The following is an 18,236-nucleotide window of genomic DNA, read 5'->3' as shown; positions in this document are numbered from 1 at the left end:
TTCCATCACGGTGTCCCGTTGTGCCAGAAGCAGTTTAGTCATGCTGGCCACATGACCTGGAAAGCTGTCTGTGGACAAATGCCGGCTCCCTTGGCCTGAAAGTGAGATGAGCGCCACAACCCCATAGTTGCCTTCGACTGGACTTAACCATCCAGGGGTCCTTTACCTCTTTACCTTACATTGAAGCTTAATGTGGATTTGATGCTGCTCTCTCTGTCTTTGTCTCTGTCTCTCTGTTTGCAAATATAGTGAGATGTACACATAGAAAAAGCACAATACTTCTGAGTTCCAACGGAAGAGCAGTTAGGTTGAACTTGAAGCCACTTGTCCGGAAGCAGCCAATATTTGGTAGCTGGAAATCAACTTGGCAAACACCAGTTAACTGCATTGTTTTTCTTCCTCCAGACATGTGCCTAAAAATTCTTCGAGAAGATAAAAGCTGCCAGGGTTCACTCCAGATAGTCAAGTGGTAAGAAACAGAAATCCCAAATGATCAAGAAGATACCATAGTGGATATTGATTGTAGCAGATGCCTGGCTCTGCACAAACTCTCTACATACATCCCCAACCAAGGATGGTACAAAAACCAGAGATTTATATAATCCTTACTATTGATCAACTGGGCACAGGTTTTACATTCCAGAGCATTCCTTCATTTTGTTTGCTATGAGTTCTAAACTCCATTTGGCAACTAAGAATGTTATCACTATATATATTTGGATGAATGTTCATTCATTAATATATCTGCTCCAGCAGGATTCAAGGGTGCTTTGATGCGCTGGAAAAGAACTATGTAAGTTTTGATTTCATTTATATTAAACCGTGTTTTAAGTATCATGAGATTTCACCACAAGGTTACAGAAGGCAGGGGAACCTCACTGCAAAATTGTCTGATCTTCACCTCTTGCCTTGAATGAATTGTCTTGACCAAAGAAAACTGTTCCTCTAGAGATGTAAGGTTTGTCTATGCCATGTCTGCAACTGGAGTAAATATGGAGATGTCCGTGAATCAAATCAATTTGCAGACTATTCTGCTGCATGTTGTGCTTGATAGTAATTCAATAAGTTTGAACCAGACTTGTAATATATATTATGATAAAAAAAAATAGATGACCATATCCCAGTCCAAAAGTGCTGCTTGATATGCAGATATTGAACAGATGAAGTTTTTCTCTAAAGATGGAGATTCACTGACAGGAAAATCACATTTGCAAAAACAGTTGTCAAAGCATCATTTAAAGAAAAAGATATCTGTCCTAGGTACTTTTCTTTGCTTAGTGCTTGTTACTTTGGTTGCTTATTTTTTTTAAAGTTATAATGCTAGTTCTTTTGCTATATATCGATGGCCAGGCCAAACACTCCGCAGTATCTCCAGACATTTTTTTTAAGCTTAATGCATTCACAATAAGTTCTGGTTTTGATCAGAGCAGAGGTGTGGGGAAAATATTTAAGAGGGGTGCACAGCAATTACAAGGTTCTATTTGTATTTGTAGCATTTAGAAGCAACCCAGTCTCTTTTGGATCTGTTCTGTGTCATTCTGTATTGATTTATTATTCAGGTCCAGGTCTGATGTTAAATCTGAAAATCTGTTTCATCCCTGTTGACTATAATAGAGAATCTAAAAATAACTACAACACATTTTCCTTTTCACATAAGTAGATGAAATTATGTTGAGAATGTGAAATCATGACCTGACTCACCCTCATTTGCCTCCTTATTTGGTGTACATACAGAGGCAGCACATTTTTCGTCCTTTCCCACCGTGCTGCCCCTGAAGCTGCTATTAATCTGTGTGTGTGTGTGTGTGTGTGTGTGTAGGGGTTGGGGATTAGGCACAATACAAGTACCCATTTCCCTCTTCCTCTGGGCACCGAAAAGAAATGTGTGTGATTTAGCACATTACCCCGCACCTGCATTCATAAAAACTAAAATCCCCCACAACCACTTCAAAGGTAAAAAGAAGTCGGCAGATCTAATTTGGCCCTATGAAAGTAGTTGAGATATACCAAACACTGGGTTAAGACTGCCTTTTTCAGTTGCATGTGGTACAGAAACTGATTTTATAAGATTTATACAGGTGGGTGCAACTAAGAAAAGAAATATACCGGTAAACCTAAAGCTACCCTTTTATGTGTAATTAATCCAATTGGCCACAAGATGTCAGTGATGTTTCTTGCAGTTCCATCTACCACTCTAAGTGGGAAAATACTATATTGGCACCAGTGAGGGGTCTCTCTCCCCCATCCTTTGGGATGGAGATTTACATCAGGACCACAGCTCAGGAGGGAAAGTTTAACACACCCACCCCATATGCTGTAGTCTCATTTCTGATAAGTCCTTCCCAGCAACTGCTATTTACAGTAAATACAATTTTTGCAATGTTAAATCACGTGTAAAATGGCATCTGAGATATTTCTTTGAGTAAACAATTTAGACTTGAAAAATTGCATTGTTCACTCGCCAAGATACCGCAACACATCCAAGTAAAAAAAAAGCTGGTTCCCCCGCCTCCTCAGCCCTGAGCTATTGGAAATAGTAGCAGTTGAAGGGAAGAAACGATGGGGACATTTTAAAATGAAATGCTGATTTTTGATCCCTCATTTGTTTTTTTGTTTGTTTTCCAGCTACATATGGCTGTCTTAACAGTAAGTAGTACATGAAATCAATTCACAGAGGATTTCCTCTTCCTCTGTTTGGAAAGAACAAATACTAACTTGGCCTCACCTGCCCTGGGCAAAGATTAAGATATTTCAACAGTGTATTTTACCTCAATATCTGAACACTTTGCTCAAGTTTTACTTCCCACTGTGATGTACACTCCGCAATCTCTAACTTGTTTGAATATGTTTACAAGTGCCATCTTTACACACCTACATCTTTTTACAGTGGTGCCTCGCAAGACGAAATTAATTCGTTCCGCGAGTCTCTTCATCTAGCGGTTTTTTCGTCTTGCAAAGCAACCCTATTAGCGGATTAGCGCTATTAGCGGTTTAGCGGCTATTAAAGGCTTAGCAGATTAGCGGCTAAAAGGCTATTAGCGGCTTAGCGGCTTAGAAAAAGGGGGGGAAAGCGGGGGGAAATCGGAACACTCGCAAGACGTTTTCGTCTTGCAAAGCAAGGGAAAATCGTCTTGCAAAGCAGCTCAAAAACGGAAAACCCTTTTGTCTAGCGGGTTTTCTGTCTTGCGAGGCATTCGTCTTGCGGGGCACCACTGTATAAGGTTTAATACCAGTTCAGTTTGCACCAGTCTCCACCCACCCCAAGCCTCTGCGTATTGTAGTTTGGTGAAAGTGCTGAAAATTCTTTATTAGAAGTTATTTCATTAAACTACAGTTCACTGTACAGCTCCGGGCCAGCCCAATACATTTTGGCACCTGAGGCGAATCACAAAATAGTATGTCCACCACCCTCAGCCAGGGAAGAAGGGTTGAGTGAAGATTTACACTGGGAACAAGGGTGGGAGGAGATCAGGAGGGCCTCCTATGGGTCAAAAGCCTCTACAGCAGGCATAGGCAAACTCGGCCTCCAGAAGTTTTGGGACTACAACTCCCATCATCCCTAGCTCACAGGACCAGTGGTCAGGGATGATGGGAGTTGTAATCCCAAAACATCTGGAGGGCCGAGTTTGCCTATGCCTGCTCTACAGCCTCTATAGAGGCAGCACTGGGGAAGCAGATGATCTGATCTCCAAACGCAGCAGCAGGTGATGCATTCCATGGAGGCCGGATCTGCTGCTCCTGTGGATCCTGCTACCTGAGGCGGTCACCTCACCTTGCCTCATGCAGGAGGGGCAGCAGCCCTGGTGCAGCTGATAAATCACAGACAATAAGTTTGTTAAATGTAGGATTTCTTTATTTTCTATTGACACAGTAAACAAAAGCAGACTAATGTTTAATCACAGATACTGAGTTTATTGTAGATTTTGTTACTAACAACTAAATAAATAAATAAATAAATAAATAAAATAGATTTGCTGTTGGAGTTTGGAGGGATGAAGAGGGTCTTTTTCACCACCTTGGTTTTTACTCTACTCTCCCCCATGTTGCAAAGGATAAGAAGCCCTTATCAACCTAAGGGCCACATTCCTTCATGGACAATCTCCTGGGGGCTGCATGACAGTGGTGGTTGGGGATCAGTGGCAATGTGGGCAGAGAAATTAATAGGACTCTTACTTTTGTACTGTAGGTTACATTCTGGTCACGCAAAAGTCAGCTTTATACACACACACACCACACATCTCTCCATCCAGACAAGCAGGGAGCATTATCAGAGTTCAAAGACACATTCCAGCCATGCAGAAACACTCCAAGAAGATGCAGAGAGGAGTGTGGCCTGGAGATTGCTTGTGGGCTGGATAGAAAGGTCTAGGGGGCTGACAGTCCCCCACCCCCTGAACAGCAAGCTCCACACACCACACTTTGCAAATAGCTGGAATGATTGGTTATAAAAGCTTATTCTTCTTGCAGTCTGTTGTTCATTTAGTTTTGACTGTCCCCGTTAAGCCAGGAGAGGGCAGTTTTTCACTTTGCATGGTAGACTATTGTGGCTGTTACACTCAAAGTAAAACCAGTCTCATTGCCCTAATGGACCTCTCCAGACAAGTGTTTTATGGCAGGTGCATTCTGCATCATGTTCTTAACACAATAATAGTGCATTAGTGGTGGATTTATTCTGGTTTAGTTTATTCTGAGATACTTCCCCAATGCTACCATATTATTTCTGTCTGGAGGGACAGTGCAACAAAAGGCAGAACAAAAATAAACCAGAACATTTGTATGTATAAAAAATATAGCAAGTTATGGGATTTTGCACTGATTGGAAGTAAAGCAGTGTGTCAGCCCCCAAAATTTTGCAGGCACAAACAGTATTGAAAGTGGGATCATGTGTGGCTGCCCCAATAGCATCAAGAGAACAAGTAACCATGAATGTGCACTAAAAATTATGTCAGGAGAGGTCCCATGTTTCTGTAGTTGCTACACTGAGATATTATGATTGACATTTCCGCAGGGAAATGTGTATTAAAATCTGTTGGCTTTATTAAAATCTATTAAAATTAGAAGTCTTGAATATTGGGTGGTTTGGTAAACTGACTATAGAAATCTATGTGGGTGCTGCTGCTTTATTAATTCCCTGAATGAGAGCTGGGGTTATGGAAAGTTTTGCAAGACAGATATTTATATAGACATCTCACAGTTTCACAGTTTGTATGACTAGTTACAGATCCAGGAAGGATGAGTAAAAAAAATTCCTGCAGTGAGATTTATAGTCCACCTGTGATCAAACAGAATTGTACTTGCTTCATTTTTACTATGAAAATTCAATGCTTTCTTAAAACAGATCTATACCAACCCTAAAGAACCTGAGGTAAGAGAAAGTCAAAAATCAAGTAGGCAGAAATTATGCTTTATGTTCAAGTAAGCCAGAATCTCAGCTTCCACCACCAACACATGCATGCTTGGAACATAGGAAGCTGTGTTATACTGAGTCAGGCCATTGGTCCAGACAGCTCAGCTTTATCTACAATGACTGGCAGCTGCTCTCTAGGGTTCCAGACAGGGATATACCCAGACCTTCTTTGAGATGCTGAAGATTGAACCTGGGATCTTTTGCATGCAAAGCTGGTGAGCTAAAGCTCTTTCCTTTGCTAAATAGAGAGAGGACACAGCTTTATTTTAAAAAAGAAAACCAGCAAAGGCACTCCTAGACAATCATTTATAAGATCTACAATCATCACGAGGACTATGCTGAAGCCATGTGTCTTACTTCAGTTTCCAATTGCCCATAGGATCTGTCAGCAGCTGAAGGAAGTGTCTGGCAACAAGCCCTCCTTTTGCCATTATGGTTGGCTTTAGAACATACACAGTCAGCAGAAGAGGGAGGTGTCAAAACCAGCTTGCAGTTTTTATCCTGAATTATTATGATTTTTTATTTGATTTTTTTGGTATCATTTTTGTTCTTTGTAATTGCTTTGTGCAATTTTGTTAGCTGTCTTGATCATCCTAATGAGAAGGCAGGATGTGAATTTAATTAATACACATTTGAGTAGGGACGCAGGTGGCGCTGTGGGTTAAACCACGGCTTGCCGATCGGAAGGTCGGCGTTTCAAATTCCTGCGACGGGGTGAGCTCCCATTGCTCGGTCCCTGCTCCTGCCAACCTAGCAGTTCGAAAGCACACAGTGCAAGCAGATAAATAGGTACTGCTCCGGCGGGAAGGTAAACGGCGTTTCCATGCACTGCTGTGGTTTGCCAGAAGTGGCTTAGTCATGCTGGCCACATGACCCGGAAGCTGTACGCCGGCTCCCTCGGCCAGTAAAGCGAGATAAGCGCCACAACCCCAGAGTCGTCCATGACTGAACCTAATGATCAGGGGTCCCTTTACCTTCTTTTCATTTGAGTATAATCACAGCATCTCCCACTCTGAGTTAGTGAACTCATTTATGCTTACAGTGGTACCTCTACTTAAGAACTTAATTCGTTTCTGGAGGTCCGTTCTTAACCTGAAACTGTTCTTAATCTGAGGTACCACTTTAGCTAATGGGGCCTCCAGCTGCTACCGCACCGCCGGAGCACGATTTCTTCTTCTCATCCTGAAGCAAAGTTCTTAACCCGAGGTACTATTTCTGGGTTAGTGGAGTCTGTAACCTGAAGCATCTGTAACCTGAAGAGTCTGCAACCCGAGGTACCACTGTATTTCAGAACAAGCAAACCATTTCATTTTTTATTTTTTTTGCCCTCCTTCAGCTGTTTATTTTTTCCATACACATTTTTTCTTAGCATGACAGATGAGTTAGGCTGGCACCATTGTACACGGTGTGCTAAATGTTCCAGCTAATTGGAGCCAAAGTAATGTAATAAATGGTCTGTGTATGGATAAAATAACATTTTATAGGACCAACATAAAGTTTTCTGTGTAATGGCATCAAGTGTGGGACTCTCCTTAATACAACACAGTAATGATATCTAAGGACAAAGCAATCAACTTGAAGAAGGGAGTAAAATGTCAACAGATAGCTCATGTGCTTTAATCTAAGGCAGGGGTTGGCAACCCGCGGCTCCGGAGCCGCATGTGGCTCTTTTACACCTTTGCCGCGGCTCCGGGGCGGATACTAGCGAGGGGAGGAGGCGCATTGTGCGCCCCAACACTCCCCACTGTGGCAGGCGCTGTACTGGCTGTGACATCGCATGGGGGCGGTGCATGCGTTAGTCACGCACCGTCCCGACGTCACCTTCCCGCCCACCCGCCCACCCGCTACATTGTAAGGGGCATGTACGCTGGTCACTGCACTGAAAGGGGGCACGTACGCTGGTCACTATTTTGAAGGGGAGTGAAGAACACACACACACAAAAAGGTAACTTGTTAATTTAACGTTTATTTCTAAGAAGAGGAGTAATTCTGAGGGGTCAAACAAAGAAATAATAATAAAAAGTGACAAAAAAAGTTATTTTTATAATGACGAGTTTTGCGGCCCCCAGTTTTTTTTTCTCCGGAAATGGGTCCAAGTGGCTCTTTTTGTCTTAAAGGTTGCAGACCCCTGATCTAAGGAGATGGAAAACACTTTCTGAGATCTCATGTGAGAATTATTATATGGCTAGAACATCCCATGATGGTCAGAAGTCTATTTGTTACAGTAGCAAGTTACAATCGGTCTTGCTCTTTGCTTTTCAATCTCCAGCACATGACAGAATTCTACCGGTTCAAGTTCAAGTATTCAAGGAATGGACCTCAGATGGACTTCGATAGGTAAACACTTCATCATTTAATTTCTCAGGCAAATACCTTGAGAGAGATGCTTGCCTTAAAACAGGGATGGGAAACCCTTTTCAGCTTGTGAGCAACACTCCTTCATGGGAAACCTTCCAGGGGCCACATGCCAGCCCTGAGGCATAGGCAGTGCCAGAACCTAAAAGGAGCAGGGTCTATGTTTTTTTACAGAAAGCTATCCAGCAGTCAGAGGTTTCTACACTTCTCTCCATCCTCTATCCATGTAAGCAAGAGGTATTATTCAAGGACACATCAGAACCAGGCAAAAGCTCTAGAGGAGGGGCAGTGAAGGGCATGGTCTGAGGAGAGTCCTGAGGGCTGGACAGAGGCCTGGAGGGCTGCATTTGGTTCCCTATCCCTGCCTTGAAGTGTTTAATTTGAGAAAACTGCTCTTATGCAGACACACTTTTGTTTTATTTATTTATTTATTTACTGTGTAGTGCCTTTTCACATTCAAACTACTTTGCAGTCTATTATTGCATGTCTCCTACAACAAGCCTGTGAATTAGATAACTATAAGATTCCTCTTTACAGTACTAAGGGTGCAATCACGTGTCTACCTCCTAAGGAATGGATCATATTAAATACAGTTGGACTTGCTTCAGGGCAAGATTAGGATCAGACAGAGACAATAGTGAGTGGCCTCAGGCCCTCAGGCCATCTTCTGATTTGACAGATGAACTGAGATGTATTATGGTAATTGGACTCCAAATTGCACACTTTCCTGTCAGATGGTGCTTTCCCCACCACTGCCACCAGGTGGCACAAATCATGTGGAACTGTAGTTTGTAAACAGTTCTACAAAATCATATACCATCTAGTTAAAATACCCTGTACAACCTAGAATTCAGATTTTCTTTGATAAGCCACTTCACAAGGTACTCATGATGTACCTCCATGGTGAAAAAAAATGTTAATGTGATTTGGCACTTTCAGTTATCCTCTTGAATATCTCACCACTCACTTTGCACCTAGTCTTCTTGCTGTGTGAACTAGAGCTAGATGTCAAGATCTGGGTTACAGATTTAGAGGTGCTGAAATAAACCTGTTCAGCTTGCTTTAATTAAATCTTTCTTAGAAGGATGAGCACATACTCTCCAGTGGCAATCTGATGGTTTCTGAAATTGCTTCCTTATTTCTTAGATAGGATTCATAGATACAAATGCTGAACAAATGAGTATTCATAACCATTTTTAATTTTGGAGCTGTGCCCTTTCCACAGTCATAGTGTCAATTCATGTGTTAATGACAAATTTTGTAATTCTAGGCAGTAGCCCACTGCAAATCTGTCTTTCCTATTTATCTTGATTATAGTGGTGAAAAGACTCTGCAGCCCTTTTATATCCTTACTGTAAAATGTGTCAGTGGGTGTTCTATATTTGCCAGTGGGGCATAAGTCGCAGTGGTTGCTTTTGTGACTGAAAATCATTTTGCTATTTTGGCTTCTACTGGCGCTGTGAGATTGATGTTCAAATCCTGTAGAATGGTTAAATGCTATAGCCAACACATACACACTGGCTTGCGTTGGTGTAACTACAATGTTATCCTAAGTCTGGCAACTCAGTCTGCAATCTTATCAGAAGAGGCTGCAGCAGCATATCACTGCACATGTTTCAAGTTGCTTTGTTGTAAGTAGATCTGTGATAGCTGAAGTGTCTTCAGATGGCACATACCTCTTGTCCTGTCCTTGGCCCTCTTTCCATGTGTCTTCCACTCATTTAGGGAAGGTATAATGACAAAGAACACTTCAGAGTCAGTTCTAATGTTCCATAGGTTGCTCGCTCCCACAAATAATTTATCACGTGAAATTATATGATTACAGTACTGTGAACTCATGTAAGATCATTGCTCCGATTCCATGAAACAGACACATTGTTAAAAATTTCCCAACAGATGCAATCAGATTTGCAATCTTGTGTGTGTTCAAGGCTTTCATGTCACACTGCTCATGCAACTAGTGTTCACACGAGCAGTTATTTATGAGAGTGGAACTGTCCATGACTGTCAGTGGCACATCATCTTGCAACTGACTCATTCTCCTGTGGGTTCAAACTCCTAGCGTTGGCTCATAGGTTGGGGGAAGGACCAAAGTTCAGTAGCAGAGCACATGCTTTCCATGCAAAAGGCCCAAAGGTTTGGGAAAGATGCCTGCCAATGGGATCAGTGGTTTGACATAGCACATGTCAGCTTCCCATGTTGTCAGTACACAGCTATGCATTGCGCTGGTATTGCATAGAAAGTAGTGTCCCTTACATCTGATCCTGTACATCTATTTTCTGGTGCAGTAGCTTATTTTATAGGATTATATTAAACTTCAGCTCCTCAATTCAGTAAACTGTTTCTTTGCACCTGTTGAGTGTATCTACTTTTAAAGTTTGTTTTATGCCTTAATGTTGAGCCATATGATTTGGAGCAGACTTTGACTTCTTTATTGTTTCAGTGGTGACACTCAAGGGAACTTTACAAATGGAGGGAACAGTGAGGAAATTAAGCAAGCCAGCATCTTGCTGATCCGCAAACTGTATGTCTTAATGCAGAATCTTGGACCACTGCCTAATGACATTACATTGACCATGAAACTGTTCTACTACAATGATGGTAGGTGATGAGATTCCACCTTTCTTTGCTTCCCTTAATTTAATTCCCAGGACTAGCACACAAACAAGGAAATTGGGGAACTGCTATCAAAATGTATGTCAGAGTTTGCAGCTTGGAGGCAAATTGGTTGTCAAGGTGGGCAGTGGGAAGGAATGGAGGGATCGTGTGAGAAAAGCTATATACCTAAGTGGTTCCTTGTCATCCTAGAAAAATGTGACAAGTGGGGGACCACAGGGTTCTGTCCACAGGTTTCTGTTCTTGTTTAAGATCTTTATAAATGACTTGGATGAAGGTATTGTGGTTATGCTCATCCAAACAAACTGGGACGGGTAGCCGATACCTCAGAAGACAGAATCAGGATTCAAGATGACCTTAACAGATTGGAGAAGTGGGCCAAAACTAATAAAATGAATTTCAATAATGACAAATGTAAGGTTTTAGGTTGAACAAACAGCTGCACAGACATAAGATGGCGTGACGGTAAAGGTAAAGGGACCCCTGACCATTGGGTCCAGTCGTGGCCGACTCTGGGGTTGCGGCGCTCATCTCACTTTATTGGCTGAGGGAGCCAGCGTACAGCTTCTGGGTCATGTGGCCAGCATGACTAAGCCGCTTCTGGCAAACGTGCTTTCGAACTGCTAGGTTGGCGGGAGCAGGGACCGAGCAACGGGAGCTCACCCCGTCGCAGGGATTCGAAACGCCGACCTTCTGATCGGCAAGTCCAAGGTTCTGTGGTTTAACCCACATTGCCACCCGCGTCCCTGGCTTGACAGTAGTACATGTGAAAAAGATCTAGGGGTCTTCGTAGACAACAAACCTGAGTCAACAGTGTTATGCAGCTGCAAAGAAACCTAATGCTATTTTAGGCTGCATCAACAGAGTATAGTATCCCAATTAAGAGAAGTAATAGTCCTGCTCTATTCTGTCTTGGTCAGAGCACCTCTAGAGAACCACAATTTAAGAAAGAATACTGACATGATGGAACATGTGCAGTGGAGGACTACTAAGATGATAAAAGGTCTGGAAGCAGAGCCTTATGAGGAACAGTTGAGGGAGTTGCTATGTTTGGCCTGGATAAGAGGAGACTGAGAGGAAATATGATAGCCATCTTCAAATATAAAAAATGCTGTCACATGGAAGAGGAAGCAAGCTTGTTTTCTCCTGCTCTGGAGGCTAGGGCCTGAACCAACAGGTTCAAATGAGGAAAAAAAGGAGATTGCGTGGCAAGGTCCCAATACCTTCCGGGATGTTGGAATAAAGACACATGAAACCAGTATTTTAGATTAATGGGCAAAAAAGGCCACAACTTTATTGGTTACAGAATGTGAGTGGTATTGGCTTAGGCATTGGAAACAAAATGACTATATCTAACTCCTGCCCATCTACAGGAAGTCTTGGAAGGGTTAACCACCAGTTGGGGGAAGCCCTGCTGAAGCACATCAACTAGGTACTCCCCCGGGGTCACTGCTAGGGGTCGTGCCATGGCCCTAGCCCCCCATCTGGGACGTTGGACAGATACCACGCCCCTTGGATTTCTTTAACGGAATACCCTTGAATTAGGAGGGGTAGGTGATGGCCACTACCTCTCCTCACCTTTAACCTAATACTCCAATGCCTAACCGCCTAACCATACAAAGTTGTGACAATTTGCTACGAGGTAGGTGACAAAACCAAATGGGTTCAAATGGCTGGTTTCAAATATCTAAAATGCTGTCACATGGAAGAGGAAGCAAGCTTGTTTTCTCCTGCTCTGGAGGCTAGGACCTGAACCAATGGGTTCAAGTTACAAGAAAGGAGATTCCAACTAAACATCAGGAATAACTTTCTGACAGTAAGAGCAGTTCACCTCCCTCAGGAGGTAGTAGGCTCTCCTTCCTTGAAGGTTTTAAAGCAGAGGTTGGATGGGATGCTTTAATTGAGATTCCAGCATAGTAAGAAGTTGGACTCACTAGGTGACCCTTTGAGTTCACTCCAAGTTAACAATTCTCTGATTCTTATGTAAGCCATTCTGGGAACTTCTTTTGACTGAAAAGCGGTGTTAAAATGCTATAAATAAATAAATAAATAAATAAATGTTGGAACAAATAATTCATTTTGATAATTTCATTGTTTTATTCTCTTCATAAACCACTTTGCAGGGCTTTTTAAAAAAACAATCAAGTGGTATTTAATTCTTTGACATAAATAATAAATAAACAAGAGATGCACAAAATAACATGGAGCACAATATCTAATGAACTAACCATGGTTGTTGTTTTTTTTATTTTCTTCAGCTGCCTAGCCAGCTTCTTGCTCTGGGGCCTGCATTTGCCTTTTGCTTCAGGCTGTGCAGCACAGGATTTCATATGTCTTTCCTTTGCAGTCACACCCAATGATTACCAACCCCCTGGCTTTAAGGAAGGCAACATCTCTGACTGCCTGCTTTTTGATGGTGAACCAGTGAACCTCAAAGTCGGGTCAGTCTCCACTGGGTTCCACATTATGAAAGTGAGAGTAACAACAGATAGCAAACGGATGGGGTTGCTGGAGAGCAATCTGGTTGAGGAGAATGGTTCCACTGAGATCTCCCATCAGGGGCTAGACTGTGATGAGGAAGAAGAGGAAGGCAGCACTAAAGTAAAGGAAGAGGTTATATACAATATCATTTTCCTGAATCCATTGTGTGTATGTGTTGTAGTAGGGGGGCAGCCCTGTATTGGGACATTTTTAATGTCTGATGTTTTACAATTTTTTATGTGCTGTAAGCTGCCCAGAGTTGCTGGGGAAACCCAGCCAGATGGGTGGAGTATAAATAATAAAATTATTATTACTATTACTACTACTTAAAATTCTAGATTTAAAAAGGATTGAATGGTGGTTGTGTTTGACCATGCTGCTGAAAGAAAACATCCTATTATTAAAGCATCCACTGCACAATATCTGTTCAGTCTTTCTTCAGGGCAGGTTGTTTCACAGGCAGGATGGTGGACTGCTGAACAGTCCTTATGCTCAAGAAGTTATTTCTAAGGGCACATCCAGATGTTTTATATGGTTTTAAAAAACCACCCCCCCAGCAACAACAAACCACCAGGTATGGAAAGGAACATAGGAAGTTCCAAATTTAATCAGTGGAATAATAACTCAAAATCGCATATTGTTTGCGAAATAATTAACTAATTAGCACAGTTAGTCATGAACATGCAGATAACTCTTCCCTGTACTGAACTGAATGAAAAAGAATCCCTGTGCTTGTAAATTGTATTACAGAACCTGCAAGTTGATGGCATGGAGAAAAACAGGATGCATGAAGGGAATGCAGATTCAGAAGGCAAAAACAATGTTTTTTTTAATAAAAAGGGAGCAGGTATTTCTTTATTCATTTGAAATATTTTTGTGCCACCTTTAACAGTGATAACCTTCTCAAAGTAATTTATAGAATATAAAGCTATAAAAAATAAACAAAAATAAAAATACTAGTAATGGTTAAAATGTTAACTATCAAATATGAGACCAGCAATCAGTTAATAGCAATTATAAACATCAGAAATAGCCAGGCACTTAAGGCCTGTTTATAGTCAGCAATGAACTAGACGTATGTCACAGAGAAGAGCATTTCATAGGGATGGGGCCACCGCAGAAAGGCCCAGTCTGATGCTTGCCACGTGAAGTGCCCCCTCCCTTGAAATAGTGCTTTCTGGTATTACCAAGGGTTCTTTCTGGGGCCTGTGATAGCTGGGAGTCTATCTCTGCAGGTAGCTAGCTAGGAGCTGTTTAGTTCAAGATGGAACTCAGTGCAATGAGAAACTGTCAAAGTCTGGGACAAAGGCAAGCAAATAAGAAAGGGCTGCTACTCAAGATAAAGATTCCTCTTGAGGTCTGCCGAGGTGAAAACTGGTTAAGTCTAGGGAAAGTGGGTGGCATTTTTATCTATTTATCTATTTTAAACTCTTCACTTGTTTCATTAGCTTGTGTGGTCTTAAAGGTAAAGGGACCCCTGCCCATTAGGCCCAGTCGCGGACAGCTTGGGGGTTGTGGTGCTCATCTCGCTTTATTGGTCGAGGGAGCCGGCGTACAGCTTCCTGGTCATGTAGCCAGCATGGCGAACCAGAGCAGTGCACGGAAACACTGTTTACTTTGCTGCCAGAGCGGTACCTATTTATCTACTTGCACTTTGATGTGCTTTCGAACTGCTAGGTTGGCTGGAGCAGGGACCAAGCAATGGGAGCTCACCCCATCGCAGGGATTCGAACCGCTGACCTTCTGATCGGCAAGCCCTAGGCTCTGTGGTTTAACCCATAGCACCACCCGCTTCCCTGTGTGGTCTTAGCTTATGTTAAACACCCTCATACCTGGAAGCCATAGCATACAGTACCCTGAAAGGCTTCAAGGAGACACCAGGGAGGTTATCCAGGCTGAATAATAATGGGGTAACCTTGCAGAAATAATCTCCCTGCCCCCTTATCTGGTGGCAGTGAGTTCATAAGCAAAAAAAGTTGGAAGAAAGGGGGAGAGCGTCTGGGGAAAATGACTTTGGCAGTCTCACCCGCAGTTGCACTCAGTGTGTTTTGACTACAGTGGTACCTCGGGTTAAGTACTTAATTCGTTCCAGAGGTCCATTCTTAACCTGAAACTGTTCTTAACCTGAAGCACCACTTTAGCTAATGGGGCCTTCTGCTGCTGCTGCGCCGCCAGAGCCCGATTTCTGTTCTCATCCTAAAGCAAAGTTCTTAACCAGAGGTAATATTTCTGGGTTAGTGGAGTCTGTAACCTGAAGCGTATGTAACCTGAAGCGTATGTAACCCGAGGTACCACTGTATATGGGATTTTAACTTAATGCGGTATCCCTGGAACGTAACCCCCTCATAAGTTGTGTGTCTGTTGCATTACAATTTTATGCCTGTCCCAGTGTTTGCCTCTATTAGGATTATACTGCTGGAGGTTAAGACTACCAGTGGCTTCTGGTTGTGATAGCTATACTACAGGATCAGAAGTACCATGGATCTAAATACCAATCACTAGGAAGAATAGTGGGAGAATACTTCTTAGGGACTTCCCATAGATACTTAGTTAGCTACTGTAGGACACATAGATAGAGATAGGCCTTTGGTCTTATGCAGTAGGGATTATGTTCTTATGACTGATCTGGTGTCCAACTAATATTTTACATTAAAAGAGATGCATTTTAATTTTCCTGATTTAGCTCCTTTGTATTCAGTGATTTGTCTGTATTATAAATTTGTGTTTATCAAAATCTTTTTTTAAAGGTATATATTTAAATAATAGAGTATTTTTTTAAAGATACCTACCTGAAACAGCATCATGTTTATATTTCAGAAACATCTAGAAAGACTGGTGTAAAAGGGGCAGAAAAAGCATCTCATCAGGTGAGCATCACTACATTGTAAACATGATTAACAATAGCTGCTTCTCTGACTACCAGTGCCAGTTCAAAGCATTTTTCTGCCTGAAGTGGTATGCAAATGTTCCTCTACCCCTAGCTTGGACTAACACTTCAATAAGTCTTCATGCACCATGTGAAATCAATTTTTCCCTTCAACTATCCCTGCACCCTGAAGTGACACCTGAAGCTGGAGAATGTGGCTTACTGTCTTTGCTGACACCACCTAAAGCCAATGTATCTGCATTTCCAGTAGGAGTCCCGGAAGTCTGGAAAATATTTTGCAATAGTGCACAACGCAATACCACCTAAAAGCAAAAACCCCAAATTGTGATTTATCTGAAACAGCTAGATCTTCTAGCATTAGGCCACACCTCTAACCAATCCCTAGTGCCACATGATGGTGCCAACATTAGATGAGAACTTAATGCTTGTTTTCAGCTTTTAGGGGATGCTTGGAATCAATGCTGACATTCCTTAAAATAGCAGTAGTTGTGTTGGTTCTGTCAAGATGTAAAATCCTTTAGTATTCAAGTTAGATTGAGGAGGGGGGAATTTGTAATCTCTGGATTACAAATGTGCCATGGTTTTGGAACTTCTTGGTAATGGTTGATGAAATCAAATGACTGTAGAACTGTCTTTGGATTTTGCACACACACACACCTCTTAGGATTGCAGCCTCAGCCGCCTGCCTGCAAGATTAGAGTGGTAAGACTGGCCTGTTTTACAGGAAAGGGTTTCTGAAATAAGTGTGTGCAGACTTTGAACACCACAAAAGTGCTATATAAATTATTATGCCAATGATTTTGCAATCCATTAAAAGGTTTCTTTTTAAATTATTTTAACTGTTTGCAATGTACAACACACAGTAATGCATAGCCAGATGAAGGTGATAATAGAAACCTATGTAAGGGAAAATATACTTCAGTGCTTCTATGAACATCTTGCAATGTTTTTTAAAAGAAAGCTGAGGAGGACAAGGGTACTGCTAGAGGGTTTGGCTTCATAGAGTAAAAAATGTTCATTAACCCCGTGTCAGCCCAAAACATTTCAGTGCTTGAGGCAGAAAGTCTCAGTGGCAGCACAGGACAAAAATATACATACTGTAATATATTAAATAACTGAAAGTTTGGTGCCCTGTAATGGTGTCCAAACTTTGACCCATCAGGCTACTGACTCAGTGTATGTGGTATATTTTGAAATGATGACATGACATTTTGTCTGAAGTAATCATTGAGTAAGTTTAGGGCTTGTTCACGTCAGCCCTTGTCTCTTGTATGAAAAAATAGGAAGGATACAATTTTGCACTTCCTTTACTCAGCAGTCTGAAAGTGCTGACTCATTGAACACACACTGTGGATAGTGGCCCTCATTAAAATGGCATGATTCATGCATGCTGCAGATTTAAATTTGATGGCTTGTATTAAAGTAGAAGACGTTAGTACTGGGCACTCTACTGTCAAGGAATAGATGTGGGCACATTCTTCCCTCTACTTTTTGTCACCACAGTAATTAATTTCTAGCATAAATAAATAACCATTTTCATTGGCAATTTTATCAATGGGAAAATGGACTCCCATTTTTCAGATACTCTCTTGACTACAGGCAAGATCATGTGGACTACTTCAGGGGAAAAGAACACCAGGTTGCTAGACAAAAGCAGTACACTGATCTCAAAATGCCATTACTTTGTGAATGATTCATTCATTCTGTTCCACATACCACAGGGACTTTCCCTTCCCATTGTCTCACTAGGAAGTAGGCAAGCCAAATAAATGATTAGCACATACTTTAGTGGAATCGGGCTCACAAAGAAAACCAGACTACAAAAATTTGAATATAACATTGTGGGTAAGAAAGTGCAGTAAAACATAGGCAAGAGAGATCAAAGAATGTCTTAGGGTGATCTCATTTTGTAGCTGACTCTTCTTTACTTACACCCTGGAATACAGCCAAATTAAGCTGAAGTACTTGGCTCAAGAGGGACGCTGGTGGCGCTGTGGGTCAAACCACAGAGCCTAGGGCTTGCCGATCAGAAGGTCGGCGGTTTGAATTCCCGCGACGGGGTGAGCTCCCGTTGCTCAGTGCCTGCTCCTGCCAACCTAGCAGTTTGAAAGCACGTCAAAGTGCAAGTAAACTCCGGCGGGAAGGTAAACGGTGTTTCCGTGCACTGCTCTGGTTCGCCAGAAGCGGCTTAGTCATGCTGGCCACATGACCTGGAAGCTGCACTTGAGAGCCAGTGTGGTGTAGTGGTTAAGAGTGGTAGTCTCGTAATCTGGGGAACCGGGTTTGCGTCTCCGCTCCTCCACATGCAGCTGCTGGGTGACCTTGGGCCAGTCACACTTCTTTAAAGTCTCTCAGCCCCACTCACCTCACAGAGTGTTTGTTGTGGGGGAGGAAGGGAAAGGAGAATGTTAGCCGCTTTGAGACTCCTGAAGGGGAGTGAAAGGCGGGATATCAAATCCAAACTCTTCTTCTTCTGTACGCCGGCTCCTT

At 42.2% G+C, this 18,236-nt stretch overlaps 1 protein-coding gene across 21 annotated transcripts in view; it reads left to right on the top strand.

Moving 5' to 3' along the window:
- Positions 1–18,236, top strand: part of HORMAD2 (HORMA domain containing 2) — a 236,046-nt gene that overhangs the window by 84,932 nt on the left and 132,878 nt on the right. For 12 of the 21 annotated variants that reach the window (XM_082203299.1, XM_082203300.1, XM_082203295.1 and 9 more), the window contains 9 exons: positions 406–469; positions 754–793; positions 2,626–2,646; positions 5,339–5,365; positions 7,677–7,744; positions 10,206–10,363; positions 12,726–12,991; positions 13,610–13,706; positions 15,677–15,726. In XM_082203299.1, the coding sequence (XP_082059425.1) occupies positions 406–469; positions 754–793; positions 2,626–2,646; positions 5,339–5,365; positions 7,677–7,744; positions 10,206–10,363; positions 12,726–12,991; positions 13,610–13,706; positions 15,677–15,726 (791 nt within the window). Of the gene's footprint in view, positions 1–405; positions 470–750; positions 794–2,625; positions 2,647–5,338; positions 5,366–7,676; positions 7,745–7,936; positions 7,989–8,009; positions 8,400–10,205; positions 10,364–12,725; positions 12,992–13,609; positions 13,707–15,676; positions 15,727–18,236 lie in introns of those variants that run through there. The other 9 variants (XM_082203281.1, XM_082203287.1, XM_082203282.1 and 6 more) reach the window with 8 other exon arrangements.

The sequence above is a fragment of the Podarcis vaucheri genome (assembly GCF_965113315.1).
Source record: "Podarcis vaucheri genome assembly, chromosome: 16".
Taxonomy (NCBI): Eukaryota; Metazoa; Chordata; class Lepidosauria; order Squamata; family Lacertidae; genus Podarcis; species Podarcis vaucheri.
The sequence above is the reverse complement of the archived record's forward strand: the minus strand, read 5'-3'. Positions and strand labels throughout refer to the sequence as shown.